Below are 15,818 nucleotides of genomic sequence, written 5' to 3'. Positions count from 1 at the left end.
ATTCAGATCTGATCCTTGCTTACTCTTCATTTAACCCTGCCCCTCTTGGGGACGCCTGGTTCCTGTTGCTCCATTGGTGAAGGCAGCTCAGTTCTAAGTGAATGAGAGAGACTCAAGAAGTGCTCTTTTCAACCTCCCATTTTTTTAAACAATGTGGTTAGGTTTTAAGAGGGCATAACTCTAACCATTGATTTTGAATGTTTTTACAGTTTTCCAATCATATTTGGAAAAAAGAAAGTTGGTTCCATCAGAGAAAAATTAGCCACTGCCTCCATTTGTTTTCCCGTCCCAAAGCCCTTCTGGTTGAATAATATAATACATTAAAAACCAAGAGAAAATTAGGTAAACTTCATGCACAGGATTAAAAATAATTCAGTATCAAGCATAAAATAGCAGAGAGTCAACTGAAAAAAATGTGATACATGATATGTAAAATAATATATTCGTTCTGAAGCAAGCTAGTCTATCTAATGTCTACTGAATGCAGTTTCAACCCTGGTGAGGCTCATCCTCAAGCCCACCGAGTGGCAGTGAAGGCAGCCAAGAAGGCATCCTTGCTCCCAGAAGGTGGAGGTGGAGTGGCAGAGCTGAGCCCTTGGCTTCTTCTTTAGTCTCCCTTTCACGTGATACAGAAGAAGGCATCTCTCTTATTCCTCATCTCCCTGTTTCTCTGTGCAGTGACTACTGCTATCCTGGCTACAGCAAGAAAAAGAAGGAGGGAGAGAAATTCTGCTGCTATGATTGTGTTCAGTGTCCAGAAGGGACGATCTCCAACCAGGAGGGTAGGAAGCTATATGTACATAGATACTAATAATTTTTGATAATGTAGCATAGTAATTATTTATTTGAAGAGCATATCTTACACTTACCATCACACAGAGAAACATTTAGCTATTACAAAGCATGAACTCAAACATGAACACGTGAACACAGAAAGATTCATTCTCACTACTGGGAATGCTTTTCTTGAAGTAGTTAAAAGAATTTCAGGAAGGTAGAAAATTAATCTGACTCTTCTAATGTACTGTTCAGGTAATAATTGGTAAATGTCTAGAAATAACCAGCTTTTCATTCCTCCCCTCAGATATGGAAGCTTGTATCAATTGTCCAGAAGACCAGTATCCCAGCAAGGACCACAGTCAATGTATTCCCAAAGTTCTAAGCTACCTCTCTTACAAAGAAAATTTAGGGATTATCTTGGCTATCTTGGCCATTTCTTTCTCTTTCATCACAATTTTAGTGCTGGGAAGTTTTGTGAAACTCAGGAACACATCCATCGTCAAGGCCAACAACCGGCCCCTCACTTACACTCTCCTCATCTCCCTTCTTCTTTGCTTCCTCTGTGCTTTGCTCTTCATTGGGCAGCCAGGAAAAGGGATCTGCCTTCTACGCCAAATGGTCTTTGGCATTGTCTTCTCTGTGGCTCTTTCCTGTATATTGGCAAAAACCATCACCGTGGTTCTGGCATTCATGGCCACCAAGCCAGGATCTGGGATGAGGAAATGGGTGGGGAAAAGACTGACCATTTCAATTGTCCTCTCCTCCACCTTCATTCAAGCTGCCATTTGTGCTCTGTGGTTAAGTACTTCCCCTCCATTCCCAGACAGGGACGAGCAATCCTTGAATGGGAAGATCATATTGGAATGCAATGAGGGTGCATCTAACATGTTTTACTGTGTCTTGGGCTATATGGGTTCCCTGGCCATAATCAGCTTCATTGTGGCTTTTCTGGCCAGGAAATTACCTGATAGTTTCAATGAAGCCAAATTTATCACTTCCAGCATGTTGGTGTTTTGTTCCTTTGTTCCAACCTACATGAGCACCAAAGGGAAATACTTGGTGGCCGTGGAGATCTTCTCCATCTTATGCTCTAGCGCTGGCTTACTGGGTTGCATCTTTCCCCCCAAATGTTACATACTTTTGTTGAGGCCTGATCGGAACAACAGAGAGCAAATAATGGCCAGAAAAAGCGAGAAAATGTAAGTTCATCTCCATGTTATGCTCACTCAGAAAATTCACTGGAAGTCCATATCATGATATTTTAAAATATTAGTGCTTTAATAAAAAGAAGTCCTTGCTCAAATGTATCCTTCTGAGTATAGTTGTACTAGACACACATTAGGTCAATGCCCTATTTTGAATTGACTTACATACACCCACATGCAGACAATTCCAAAAAGAAAGAAAAGTGGGACTCATCTAAAGAAACCAGTGGGGTTGCAAAAGGAACTTACAGAAGAGCTGAGAGTTAAAGAAGGGCATGCATAAGAAATGGAAGAAAGGGGGAATCGCAAAGGAGGAGTAGACATGAGCAGCCAAAGGTTGGAGAGTGAAGGTCAGGCTGGCTAAAGCTCAGAATGAGCTCAGGCTTACAAGAGAGGTTAAAAACAATTTTTTAAATGTTTTTTTTGTCCATGTCCGAAGTAAGACGAAGAACAAGCAAGTGGTAGGTCTTCTGCGGGAAAAGACAGAGAAATGCTATCGGGTGACAAACACCTACTTTGCCTCTGTCTTTGCCCAAAAGGAAAGTGATGCCCTACCTGGTGATGACACAATAAGTGATGCAAGGAGGGAGCTGCGACCCAAGATAGGAAAAGGGGTGGTAAGGGAACACCTAGATACTTTAAATGAATTCAAATCTCCAGGGCCTGATGAGCTGCATCCAAGGGTACTAAAGGAGTTTGTGGGTGTAACCTCAGAGCCTCTGGCTATAATCTTTGGGAATTCTTGGAGAACAGACTGGAAGTGGGCAAGTGTTCCCATCTTAAAAAAAAAAAAAAGGAGGGGGAGAGAAGACTCAGCAACTACCGACCAGTGAACTTAACATCAATACCAGGAAAGGTCCTAGAACAGATAATTCAACAGTTGGCCTGTGAGCACTTGGGAAAGGATGCTGTGATTCCTAAGACCCAGGAGGGGTTTCTCAAAAACAGGTCATGCCAGAAGAATCTCATTTCTTTCTTTTTTTAAAAAAGCTTGGTGGATCAGGGGGATGCTGTGAACATAGTGTATATTGATTTCAGTAAGGCTTTTGACAAAGTCCCCACTGATATTCTTGCAAGGAAGATGGTAAAATGTGGGTTGAATGTGGTAACTTTTAGGTGGATTCGTAGCTGGTTGACTGACCAAACCCAAAGAGTACTCACTAAGGGTTCCTTGTCATCCTGGAAAAAGACAAGAAGTGTTCTCCAAAACACATTGAAGGGGAAGGGACAGCCACAGAACAATATTTCTCCCCTGCAACCTACCCCAGAGAGTTGCCCTCTGTTGAAGAAGCCTTTCAGATAGTGGTGGAAATAAACTTTAAGCTGCTTTGAAGCCACCATGTCACTGCTTTCCTTTAGAGGGATATGGAACACACGGCTGGGATGTATAGGAGAATAATGAATTTGCAGTCCTTAGCTTGGTTCCTACCCTGTAAGGAACAGACTGCAAATGGAGTGAAAGTAGAAGCCTAGAAAGGAAGAAAGGGGGCATATTTCAAGGGATACAGCCCATAAATTCTCCCCAAAACACCTCCCTCCATGGAAACAGAAAGAAGATCCTTTCATCCAAAAGAGGATAAAACCACCCCCAGAAGCCCCCAGTAAGTTCTCCATGAAAAGACGTCTGGGATGACCCAAGCCCCCAAATTCTAACAGTCCAAGCTGCATAGCTGCACAGCCACATTGTGCTCCATAAAGGAAAGGGTGGTCCCTCCCTTGACACCCCCTCCCCGCTAAAAATGGCAGAAATTTGTTCCTTCAACACAGAAATGTAGGAGTCACCCGAAGAAGGGGCCAAGATGGACATACCTCTCCCCACTCACCAAATCAGATGTGAGATGCCCTCCTTCTTATCTGTATGAAACCACTGGGAGACCTCAGCAGCGGTTGGGGCTGAGTGTTCATCAATATTCAGATGATACTCAGCTCGACCTCTTGTTTAAATTGGAACCAGTAATGGCAGTGAAGGTCCTGTGTGAATGTCTGGAAGCAGTTGGAGGGTGGGGCTGGTTAATGGATTGAAACTGAATCCCGACAAGACAGAAGTACTGTTTCTGGGAGACAGGGGACGAGCAGGTGTGGGGAAACTGTGCCCCTAAAAGACCAGGCACACAGTGTGGGGGTCATTTTGGATTTACAGCTGTCCATGGAGGCGCAGGTCAACTCTGCGTCCAGGGTGACTGTCTACCAACTCCATCTGGTATGCCAGCTGAAACTCTACCTTCCTGGCCACTGTCTCGTCAGAGTATTACATGTTCTGGTTTTCTCACATTTGGGCTAAAAGATCTACAATGACTCCCAGTACATTTTCCACGACAATTCAAAGTGTCGGGGTTGATATTTAAAGTCCCTCACAGCTTTGGCCCTGTGTACCTGAAGGAGTGTCCCCACCCCTTGGTCAGCCCATACACTGAGGCCCAGCTCTGAGAGCCTTCTGGTGCTTCCCTCACAGTGAGATTACAGGGAACCAGGCAGAAGGTTTGTGGAACTATATAAATTTTCATCTGAAGGCAGCCGTATCCTGGGAAGCTTTTAATGTGTGAACACAGTCATGGTATTGTAAAGCTGGATGGGACACCAAGGGGCATCCAGTCTTACCCCCTGCAATGCAGGAAACCTTCCCACAGCCATCCCTGGGTAGGGTTGAAGTAACAAATTTCTGGTTAACAGCCAGATGCACTGACCCATTTCATGTGGTTGTTGTTCCCTGTATTTTTGCTGGAAGCCACCCAGAGTGGTAGGGTAGGGTATAAGAAACACTGATGATGATGATGATGATGATTCTGTATTCTTTTTGGTATTGACATTTCTATCCCCTGAAAGGTGTCCATGGCACCAGAACATAATGCAATTATGAAATAAAAGAGTGAGAATATAGGAAGAGCCTGGCTGTTGGATTAGACCAATGACTCATCATTAACCCACATCCTGGTCTCACAGGGACCAACCAAATGCCTCAGCTGAAAGCCCTGGCTGGACTGAAGCGCAGCAGCATTTCCCCCTGTGGAGGCAGAGCATGGGCATCATGGCTAGCAGCATGTTAAAGATTTAAGCCCTCCCAGTCTCTTGAAAGAGCGGGATCAGCCCCATTGGGACCCTCCTGCCCTAACCGTCTGTTTTGCTGCTATGAGGTACAGGCTGTTAGACTAGTTGGGTCTTTGGTCTGATCCAGCTGCAGGGCTCTCATTAGGTCTGTGTGAGAAAAGTTCAGGCCAAACTCCCCCCCCCAATAACACATACACACACACACACACACACACACACACACACACGCACACACACTGAGTTATGCCACATATATGAGAAACATGTTTTCCTCCAGCTCTGCACCTGCGTCTTCAGCCATTCAAAACTCCAGAAAGTTATCGTGGTGAAACTTCTTCCACTTGTAATTATCAAAATCATAGTGATTTCTTCTTTTAAAAGCTCCAGAGATATTTCTGGAGATTGCATAAGCATCAGAAACAACAACAACATGATATTAATGACACCATGACAGTGAAAGAAAGCGTTGCTGAAGAGGATATTTCCTGTGTCGGAGACAGACTGAGCCATGATTTAGTGCAAGCGAAAGGCTGGGGAAAGAGGAATATATGTGTAAGATGCAAAGCCAGAATGAGATCCCTGCTGCTGCTTCTGCTGCTGCTTCTGCTGCTAATGCTGCACCATGTAGTCTGCAGGAACCAGAAGGCAAAATGCCCCTTGAATCTGGTCAGGGATCAGACTGATGCTTGCAGCTATTACCGGGCTGGCGACTTCCTCATTAGTGGCATTGTATCTTCAAAACATTTTGTTAATCAATATGCATATGTCTTTTCCAAGACTCCCTTCACCAGCACTGAGAAGTATGTCATCCTGTACAGAGGGATGTCACGCTTACCAGTACTTCTGCCGTGGTTCCTATTTATCAAGGAAATAGCCCTTGTTTCAGAGTTGGGGGGCTGGGGGCCCTCCTGAGGTCACTGGACTAGAACCCCCATCACCCCTGACCATTGGCCCTACTGGCTGGGCTTCATGGGATTTGGAAGCTGGGCAAAGAGTCTCCTCAAAACCTCTCCTATTTCCTTGTTCCCTGGGTCTTCCCTAGTAAAATGCTCTACTCATGCTGCTGCGTTGCCTTTTGAAGGTGGTAAAACAATAATGCAAATGAATCTGGTCTGGAATCAAAAGAATGCCCTGAATTATCCCACCTGCGGGTGGCACAAAACTCAGGCAGTCACCAAGCTTCAATGATTTTATTTATTATTATTCTATTTGGACAATTTATAAACTAATCAGAGTTGTCTTTTAGGAATGTAACGGTTTAAAACATTTAAAAACCCTCTGTGTGACATTTCATGCTGAAAAGCAGAAAAAAATATGCTTCGAATTAAACAAATGAAATAATGCAGTTAATATGACTTAATTGTTAGTGGAGTCAGATCTCTAAAATGTGAACAAGAAATATTCATTTTTTTCACACACACATTTTCAACACCACAGGCTTCATCTGTAATTAAAGAGGCGTTTTCTGCTTCCTCTCTAGGGCACAAATTGTTTCTAACCAACTGTTTTCTAACATTGTGGTGATTTTTGGCAAAACCCTCCTCCTCCTTGACCCCCATTTTTCCTTCTGAAGAACAACTGAGGAATTTACTCAGCTCCTCCGGGAAGCAGCCAAGACCACTGAAGCAAAAGCAACCTTTGCGGCTTCACAGTATTTCACAAACTTCATTTTTTAATCAGTTTTATTACATGGAGACTCTGCTTCTGTTCTCCTGTAATGGAGCATGAATTGCCCAATCTTTATTGTATAATGGGCAGGAAAAAATATTGGATATAAATGCAATAAGATAATTAAATAAATACTAATCTCTGTTGGTCAGATAATGTTTGTTTTCATTCAGCTGTGAATTGTAGCTTTATACTTCTTTATTCTTTTATTGTAGAGAGTCACCTTGGTTCTACTGGCGCATATCGTCCTTCTTGCTCACCATCCAGGAGATCAACCAGGATCTCAGGCTCTTACCCAACATCACCCTTGGCTACAGCCTCTATGAGAACTACGCAGATGCCAGGATGACTTCAGATGCCATGCTAGAGCTGCTTGCAGGCAGGGGAAGCAATATTCCCAATTATCACTGTGGCGATCCAAATGACCTGCTAGTTGTTCTTGAAAGGGGAAATTCTGCCATCTCCAAAGAGATTTCAGCCATGTCAAGCATCTACAAAATCCCACAGGTATGAAGGGGTAGGGCATGGAAGGTCAGAGAATTTGAAAGGCATACAGTAATCTTTTCATTTCCTCACTAGATCAGTTATGGCTTCACTGCCCAGGGTCTTGAAGATAAAACTCAGTTCCCTTTTGTCTACCGGATGCTCCCCAAAGAGCAAACTCAGCTCCAAGGAATTGTCGAGTTGCTCCTGCATTTTGGATGGACGTGGATTGGCCTCTTGGCTCCGGACAATAACAGTGGAGAAATGTTTGTGAGCGCCTTGACCCCTCTGCTGATCAGCAAAGGGATTTGCATTGCCTTATCAAAAATAATAAAAGAAAGTGACCTAGCACTTAGGATCAGCCCAGGTGAACCTTTTTTCATCTGGAGACAAGTCAGTGTATTTGTTTGCTATGTATCTGACACAGTGGGACTCTTAAAAATTGTGTCGATACACAAAATGTATGAAAAGGAAATAGGGGCGAAAGTCTGGATCACAACATCTTTTCAGGAAATCAGTATTAGCTTGTCTATTCCCCCTATGTACTTCCAGTACATTCATGGGTCTCTCTCCTTTGTAATGAGGACCGGAATAAAGAGCACAAAACGTGATTACTATGCAGTACTTTCCAATCTTCTTCAGCATTTTCTGGGGAAAATGTTTCATTGTTCATATTCAAAGCATGTGTTGTCTGTGAAAGGCCAGACAAGATGCAGAGAGGAGGAGAACCTGGAGTCTCTGCCGCAAGAGGAGCTGGAGAGAGCCCTCTCTCAAGACAGCTACAGCACTTACATCACTGCTCAGGCTGTGGCTCAGGCCGTCAATGCTGCATTTTCATCTAGATCAAAGCGGCTGATGATGGTGGGGGAAGGAAAGAAGGGGGAACATCAAAGGCTACAACCATGGCAGGTATTTCTTCCCCGTTTTGCAAATTGCAATCCTCCGTCCTAACTACAATACAATTTAGATGTCAGGCAAAAAACAACACCCCTCTTTTGGGATTCCAGTGCATATAAAAACCTGTACATGTCCTACCCTCCAACATTTCTCTGATGAAAATAGGGACGTCCCATTCCATAATAAGAATTTTACTATTTATATCCCACACCTCTTACTGGGTTGCCCCAGCCACTCTGGGCAGCTTCCTACATATATAAAAACATAATAAAACATTAAACATTAAAAAACAAAAACACTTTCCTATACAGGATTGTCTTCAGATGGCTCAGGGGTTGGATAACTCCATACCCTCCTAACATTTCTCCCACAAAAATAGGGACAGCCTAAGGAAAAGAGGGACATTCGGGGATCAAATCAGAAACCGGGATGGCTTCTCTAAATCAGGGACGTCCCTGAGAAAATAGAGACACTTGGAGAGTCTCCATTCCATGGTTTTATATACTAATTTTGTGTCAAGGCTTGGATCAGTAAGTCAGCAATTAAACATGAAATCACCAGAAACCAGTAAACTTAACTCTTTATTCAAAGTGAAACAGAAGCAGCTCTGCCCTCATTGTCCCAATAACACTTCTCTGAAGGTCTGGCCAGATTGAGGCAGTTGCAAGAACTGAAGGTCCCCACTTTCCCCAAGTCACTAACCAGACAAAAGGAAGGTAATGTAGACACTGAGAGAAATGAAGAGTCGCTCTGGCCACCGGGCTCAGCAGGGGAGGCTATCAGGGCATACTGAGTCTGAGTCTGATGCCACAAAAGAAATCTGTGCTTTGGAATTCTAGGGGTTGTGGAAGTGGGAGAAAGGGGAGAAGTTTCTGCAAAGGCCAGTGGCGGGTTCAGGAGAGCTCTCTCTGCAATGCAAGGCCACTGTGTGGGGCTCCTTGCCACTGAGATGACCACGCTGTAAGATCTGGACTCCCTCCGTCTCAACTTAAAGCTATGGCAGTCTCTACTTGTCTTGGTTCTCAAAGGAACCCTGACCCTGGGGGAGCACCTGGAAACACCTTGGAATCTCACTACGGCTCTGCAGGGATTGGGAGGAGTGCATGCCTTGTGGCACTCTTCTAGTTGTTGTTGTTGCTGCTGCTGTTATTGTTGTTAACTGTCCTTTGCCCAAAGATCACAGGGCAGATCATAGCATAAAAATATTGAATGAGAAAAAAACCCTGTAACAATAAACTAAGAAAAGCAAACCAATAACCCTCCTCTCACAAACTCATTTAAAAGGCCATGGATTGTTTAATCCACCAACAGTCTGGATGCTTTTGTCACCACTTAAAAATATGTCATGAAGGCAAGCCTCCCTTCCACAGAAAAGTCCCGCTCTCGTGTTGCCACCCTCTGAACCTCTCGCGAAGGAGGCACAACACAGATGACAAGGGCAGGGTCTGTGCAGGCCTTCTCTGCAGTTACCCTCGTAATGTGCAATAATCTTCACTCGAGATGAAAGGGACTCCTGTGGAAATGCTGCTCTCTCAGCTCGTTCCAATGCACTTATTCCCAAGCACCGTTTTTTAGGATTGTGCCTGTTAGACATTTTGGATGTTTGCGTTCTTTGTGAGTTTTAAAATAGTATTGTCATTTGTATTAATCTCATTCTTCAAAGCTCCTTGATATTTTATAATTATATAAATACTTTAATCCAGAGGTTTTCAGCCTTTTTTGAGTCCACAGCTCTCTTGACCAGCCACATTCTTTCTGTGGCTCACCAGCGGAGAAACAAGCTCCAGACCTCAGAAGCCCAGTTATTTCAACCTTTGCCTGCAGATCAGACAGCCCCTCGCCCCTTTTCAAATACCCTCCCTTGTGGATTGTTCCCTCAGCCTCCTCTCCTCTTCTGTCCCTTCTCCTTGGGAGTCCCGCAGGCAGCCCCCACAGCCGTCCCTGATCCCTGAGCCACCCCCCACCTCAAAGAAAGAGGACTCCTCATGCGGCCCCATGGGGGCCTGGAAAGAGGATGCCCCCAGCCTTAGTGGTCCCACAAGCACAAGGAAGGCCAGTGTGGTGCCTGCCTGCCTGCCTGGCCTCCCACTTCTTTGTCCCTTCCACAAAGCAAGGGCTGGTGGACTGGCTGGCTGGGCTTCCTCGCCCACCTGCTTGCTTACTCCAAGACACCTCAGCTCCTGGCACCCAGCACCCCTGGCCAGCCCCAGAGGCACCATTCGCCTGGGGAGCTTGTAGACAAGCTTGTAGCCGCTGCAAGAAACAGCTGTGCAAGCCTTTGGGAGGCAGAGGTGCAAGAGGGCGCAACAAAGGAAGGAGGGAAGGAAAGAGGGATGGAGGCCAGTGTTGCTCACGGCACCCCTGACTATCATCCCCTGACACCCCAGGGTGCCATGGCACACGGGTCGAAAACTCCTGCTTTAATCAATCAAATGAAATGCCTGAATAGGGCTTCTAGTCTAGATGAGTCTAGCCCCAGTTCATAAGTCAGTAGAACTAAGATATTCAACATGGTTTCTTAATACTGCCTTCCCTGTCGTTCCAGCTTCATCCTTTCTTAAATGAAATTCAGTGTTTCAATACATCCAGGGGCAGACTTTGTTTGGATGAGAATTGGGAGCTGCCTTCTGACTTTGATATAAAGAATTTGGTGATGTTTCCCAATGAGTCTCGTGCAATGGTGAACATTGGGGGCATCAGGAGAGAGGAATCGGGTGTAATAAAGTTCACCATTAATCCAGAAGCTATTGAGTGGCCTAATAAATTTAACAAGGTAGGGGGTGTAACAGACGAAGAGGGTAGGAGAGCCTGCTTAGGCTCTTCCTTGAGCAACTGCTGTAAAATGTCATTTTGTGGTCAGCCAATGGTGCTTTAAGATGACTCCTCATGTTATGAACCCCTGGAAAGTGTGGGTTCACTGCAGGCCATGGGAAAATCATGGGCCACTGGACCCAACCTTTCAGAAGGGTCCTGAGCAGCCTGGGCCAGCTCTCTTGCCATGAACATCCTCTGCCTTGCAACCCCTGCAGGGCTGTTCAGATATTAAATTAGATGGGAGAAAGCTGCAGAAATCACCTTGCGATCATTGGAGGAAAGGTCAGAGGATGATGATAGCAGTGATGATGATGATGATCGCCAGAGGGGGAACTTCTCTGTTATGTAGGAGCTTCCTACAAGAGGTTCATTTCTTCCCTTCTTTCCCAGGACTCAAAATTTATTTTAATAATGATCCAAGAGTCAGTTTTTCATTACTGTATTCAGGTGTCAGTATTTTCAATTAGTAATCTTCATCAGTTTGTTCTGTAGCTGCCCTTTTCTTAATGCTGTGATTCTAGGATTGCTATTTGCTTTATGTATACAGTGGTGCCTCGCAAGACGAAAAGAATCTGTTCTGTGATTCTCTTCGTCTAGCAGTTTTTTCGTCTTGCGAAGCAAGCCCATTGACGGATTAGCGGATTAGCGCTATTAGTGGCTATTAGCGGCTAATCTGCTGATCAGATCAGATGATAAGCGGCTTAGCGGCTTAGAAAAAAAGGGGGGGGGGAAACCCAGCAGGAACTCGCAAGACATTGTCGCCTTGCGAAGCAAGCCCATAGGAAATTCGTTTTGCGAAGCACCTCCAAAACGGAAAACTCTTTCGTCTAGCGAGTTTTCTGTCTTGCGAGGCATTCGTCTTGCGGGGCACCACTGTATTTTGTCTCCTGCCTTGAGCAGACCTTTGTATAGAAAAGTGTGATATAAATGTTAAAACAAGCAAGCAAACACACCCAAGTGGTCTCCCTGCCATGCTATTCTGTATCAAAAACGATTCTCCGCCAGAGTGGATGGGGTGAGTGGGATGAGAGATCCTGTTTGGTGGGTCATTTCCAAATTCTATGAGGGAATTCCATCTGCACAAATACTCCGGACACTTTCCCCTCAATACATCTTCTTCTCTCTATGGTTAGGCTGCACCTCGTTCCAGGTGTACTGAAAGATGTCGACCTGGATATGCCAAGGTGGTTCAAGAAGGAAAGCCTGTTTGCTGCTCTGCTTGCGTTCCCTGTGCAGAAGGGGCGTTCTCCACTCAGGCAGGTTGGTTGCTCTAAGGGAAAGACTCCTTGGGAGAATAAATTCAGGGCAGAGATTCATTCAGGTACATTTTTTGTGGGAATTCTGAAGACATTGCTGAATGCACATCCTTTCTATTCTCTTCTTAATCACCTTCATTCCAGGAAGTGATTTGAAAGAAATGCCACAAGTCAGCAATCACTGGGGTTCAAAGTGGGAATCATTGCTTTTTGCTATTTTATACCGAGCTTTCAATGATAAAGGAACTAAAACAGCATTAAAAAGGAAATTTTCTAAATTCGAAAGTGATTAAGTAGAACTAACAAATGATGAGAAGTGGCAGATTTTTAACACAGTAAAAGTGTAATACAAAATAAATGATACAGTATATGAAAATGATTACAATGCAATAGATGGACTATTCTGATCTCACTAGTATGAGAATCGCATGGAAGCAATAGAAAACTGTTTGCATTAACAAGGATAAGTTAAACAAATGTGTCTTCAGGATTACGCAGGAACCATATAATGCAGTAAACCAATGTGGAGGTCATTGCCTCTCAGTTAATCCAAGATCACAATGTTGCTTTGGTGATTAAAATGAGAATAAGATTGTGTACTCCTCTATCTCCCTGGAGGAAAGGGCAAACATTTTTGTAAAACCAACAGACTATTTCCCCCTCTCTTTACCTATTTACACATTCTTATCTCCTATGCCACATCAGCATAGACTTTGAAAAAGCCACTCTTGATGCCCATATGGAACAACTCCATATCCCTGCATGAGAGGATTCCTTTCCAACTCTACAGTTCTGTGATTCCATTATTCTCTTTTTCAGATGCAGAACGTTGCACCAAATGCCCAGAAGATCAGCATCCAAACAACGACAGAGATCAATGTGTCCCCAAGACTGTGACCTTCCTGGCTTATGAAGACCATCTGGGGATCACCTTAGCTTCCATTGTCCTCTTCTTATCTTCTACAGCAGGAATTGTGTTAGGAATCTTCATTAAATACAAAGAAACCCCAATAGTCAAAGCCAACAACCGGGACCTCTCCTACATCCTGCTCGTCTCCCTCCTGCTTTCCTGTTTGTCCTCCTTCCTCTTCATTGGGCAACCAAGAATAGCGACCTGCCTTCTCCGACAAACGGCCTTCAGCATCATCTTCTCCGTTGCTGTTTCTTCTCTCTTGGCCAAGACCATCACGGTGGTGCTGGCCTTCCTGGCCACAAGGCCAGGGAACAGGGTGAGGAGATGGCTAGGGAAGAGTCTGGCCAACTCCATTGTCATCTCCTGTTCTGGTGTGCAAGTTCTCATCTGCACCATCTGGCTGGGCTCTTCTCCCCCATTCCCAGAGCCCGACATGCACTCCCAGGCGGAAGAGATCATCTTGCAATGCAACGAAGGCTCTGTGGCCATGTTTTATGTTGCCCTTGGCTACCTGGGCTTCCTGGCTGCCATCTGCTTCACGGTGGCTTTCCTAGCCAGGAAGCTGCCTGGCTCCTTCAACGAAGCCAAGCTGATCACCTTCAGCATGCTGGTCTTCTGCAGTGTTTGGGTGTCTTTTGTGCCCACCTACTTGAGCACCAAGGGGAAGTACATGGTGGCCGTGCAGATCTTCTCTATGTTGGCCTCCAGTGCTGGGCTCCTGGGCTGCATCTTCCTACCCAAGTGCTACGTTATTCTGCTGAGGCCTGATCTGAATACAAAGGAGCACCTGGGAACAAGGACTTAAGATGGCATCTGAGGCTTAAAACATTCAATGTCGTCAATGGCCAGCACAGTAGAAAGGAAGCACATGTAGTTGTCTTGGGACTGTAGCTTCACATAGTCCTCTTCATTTCACATGAATCCTGCAGGTGAAAATGAATGTATATGTCATGCAATGGCCCCAAGCCCACTGGGCTCAATGTTTAATGTCCTTTATTACTGCCTGATTCCCACTACATAACTGATCCGCATGTTGGTCCAGCTTCTCCAGAGGATTGGGGAGACCCAACACAACATCACATGTGCAACATTACACAAGGCCCTGATGTTATGAGGAGCTGGGAGTGGAGCTGAATGCCAAGTGAACCAGGAACAGGCTGTGTGTCTCTATTTCTGATGACTTTGCTCCAACATGTTTGGTTTTTGTTGCTGATGTGTTTCCATGTATTCCTCAGCTCTGACCCCTGGCTATGTCTAGAGTCCTCCTTAGCAGTGGCAGGGCAAAAGGAAGCTCAGTGAGTGGCTACTGTTTGCCAGTGAACATAAATACAAAGAGATGGTGGTCCCACCTCACAGAGCTGTGCTCTCTGTATGTATGCATATGCTAATTCTGTATGCATACGCTACAGAAGGGACACGCTGGGCTCAACCTGGCTTAACTCTGCCCCTTGATAAAAACAGGGTGATGACAGGAGGAATGCATTCCACTGCCTGCAGTTCAGAAGAAAGGGCTGCACTTTCCTTCTCCTAAATGACATGTAGACCAATCAGCTTTATGAAGTGTGTGGGTTTTTCAAATATGGAAAGGGCAGTTGCTTACATTTAAACACAGCTTCCAAGCATGGCCGGTCTGTAATAATAATAATAATAATAATAATAATAATAATAATAATAATATTATTATTATTATTATTATTATTATTATTATTATTATTATTATTAATACCCCACCCATCTGACTGGGTTTCCCCAGCCACTCTGAGCAGCTCCCAGCAGAAGAGTGAAAACACGATAAAATATCAGACATTATAAACTTCCCTAAACAGGGCTGCCTTCAGATGTCTTTTAAAGATAAGATAGCTTTAAAAGAGGGCGGGTGCCACTACTGAGAAAGCCCTCTGCCTGGTTCCCTGTAACCTCACTTCTCGCAGTGAGGGAACCACCAGGAGGCCCTTGGAGCGGGACCTCAGTGTCCAGGCTGAATGATGGGGGTGGAGATGCTCCTTCGGGTATCCTAGGCTGAGGCCATTTAGGGTGCCACAAGCATCTATCTCTTTGACTGCACAGTTGCCTCTTGGAGGAAATGATTGTGAGGTCACAGTGACTTTCCGCAGATTTGCTCCCAGAGCTCATTTTTACAGCTTTGCTGGTGTCTGTTCTCCTCTCCTTGAGCCCCCCCCCTGCAAGTTCAACAGCAGATTCTGTGGGCTTTTGATCAAAAGATTAACAAAAGATCTTGCCCTTTGTGTGGCCAACCTCTTCCTCTTCCCTTCTCCTCTTACTTACAGGCTGCACAGACTCTGGGAGCTTGGTGAGCTGGTAGAAATGCCAGGAGCAGGAAGTAGGGTTCTTCCTCTTGCAAGCAATGGTGTGATCTAGTTCCTTGATGTAGTTAATCTGAACTGGTTCTTCAGCCCGTCCACTGGACCTGGTGCATGGAGAAACAGAGGAACAATAGTCAGTATGGTTGTGTCTTGCATGCAGGTTACTTTCCAGGATGGCACCTATCTGCAAGACCATGGCCCCTTGAACCACCTGCTTGGATGTGGGACATAATATTCAAATGTCAGATTTAGAACTGGGGACCGGGTATTGTATGGCATAGAAAGAGCGAACTTGAAGAGGGGTATCAGGAAAGCAAAAGCGGAGTACAGAGGAAAAATCGAGGACCATCTGAGAAATGATCCTAGACCAATGTGGCAGGGAGTCCAACATCTGACTGGTTATAAATCAATAAATACATCAGTGGTAGAAAGT

General features: G+C 44.9%; 1 protein-coding gene and 1 long non-coding RNA gene across 3 annotated transcripts; one reads left to right on the top strand and one right to left on the bottom strand.

Moving 5' to 3' along the window:
* The first annotated feature begins 494 nt into the window (after positions 1-494).
* Positions 495-14,643, top strand: LOC310689282 (vomeronasal type-2 receptor 26-like). 2 transcript variants are annotated; one of them, XM_083466787.1, is made up of 7 exons: positions 495-782; positions 880-1,144; positions 6,914-7,205; positions 7,278-8,090; positions 10,624-10,851; positions 12,026-12,152; positions 12,968-14,643. In XM_083466787.1, the coding sequence occupies exons 2-7, from the start codon at positions 1,047-1,049 to the stop codon at positions 13,864-13,866; spliced, it is 2,457 nt and encodes an 818-aa protein (XP_083322913.1). In that variant the 5' UTR covers positions 495-782; positions 880-1,046; the 3' UTR covers positions 13,867-14,643. The 2 variants fall into 2 exon arrangements, with proteins under 2 accessions (XP_083322913.1, XP_083322914.1); XM_083466788.1 differs by lacking the exon at positions 880-1,144.
* LOC310689597 lies at positions 13,876-15,463 on the bottom strand. Its single transcript, XR_014517542.1, has 2 exons — positions 15,348-15,463; positions 13,876-13,984 (listed from the first exon to the last, which is right to left on the bottom strand). It is a non-coding gene; the product is annotated as an uncharacterized lncRNA (long non-coding RNA).
* Positions 15,464-15,818: the final 355 nt, after the last annotated feature.

The sequence above is a fragment of the Podarcis liolepis genome (genome assembly GCF_965112155.1).
Source record: "Podarcis liolepis genome assembly, chromosome: 12".
Lineage (NCBI taxonomy): Eukaryota > Metazoa > Chordata > Lepidosauria > Squamata > Lacertidae > Podarcis > Podarcis liolepis.
The sequence above is the reverse complement of the archived record's forward strand: the minus strand, read 5'-3'. Positions and strand labels throughout refer to the sequence as shown.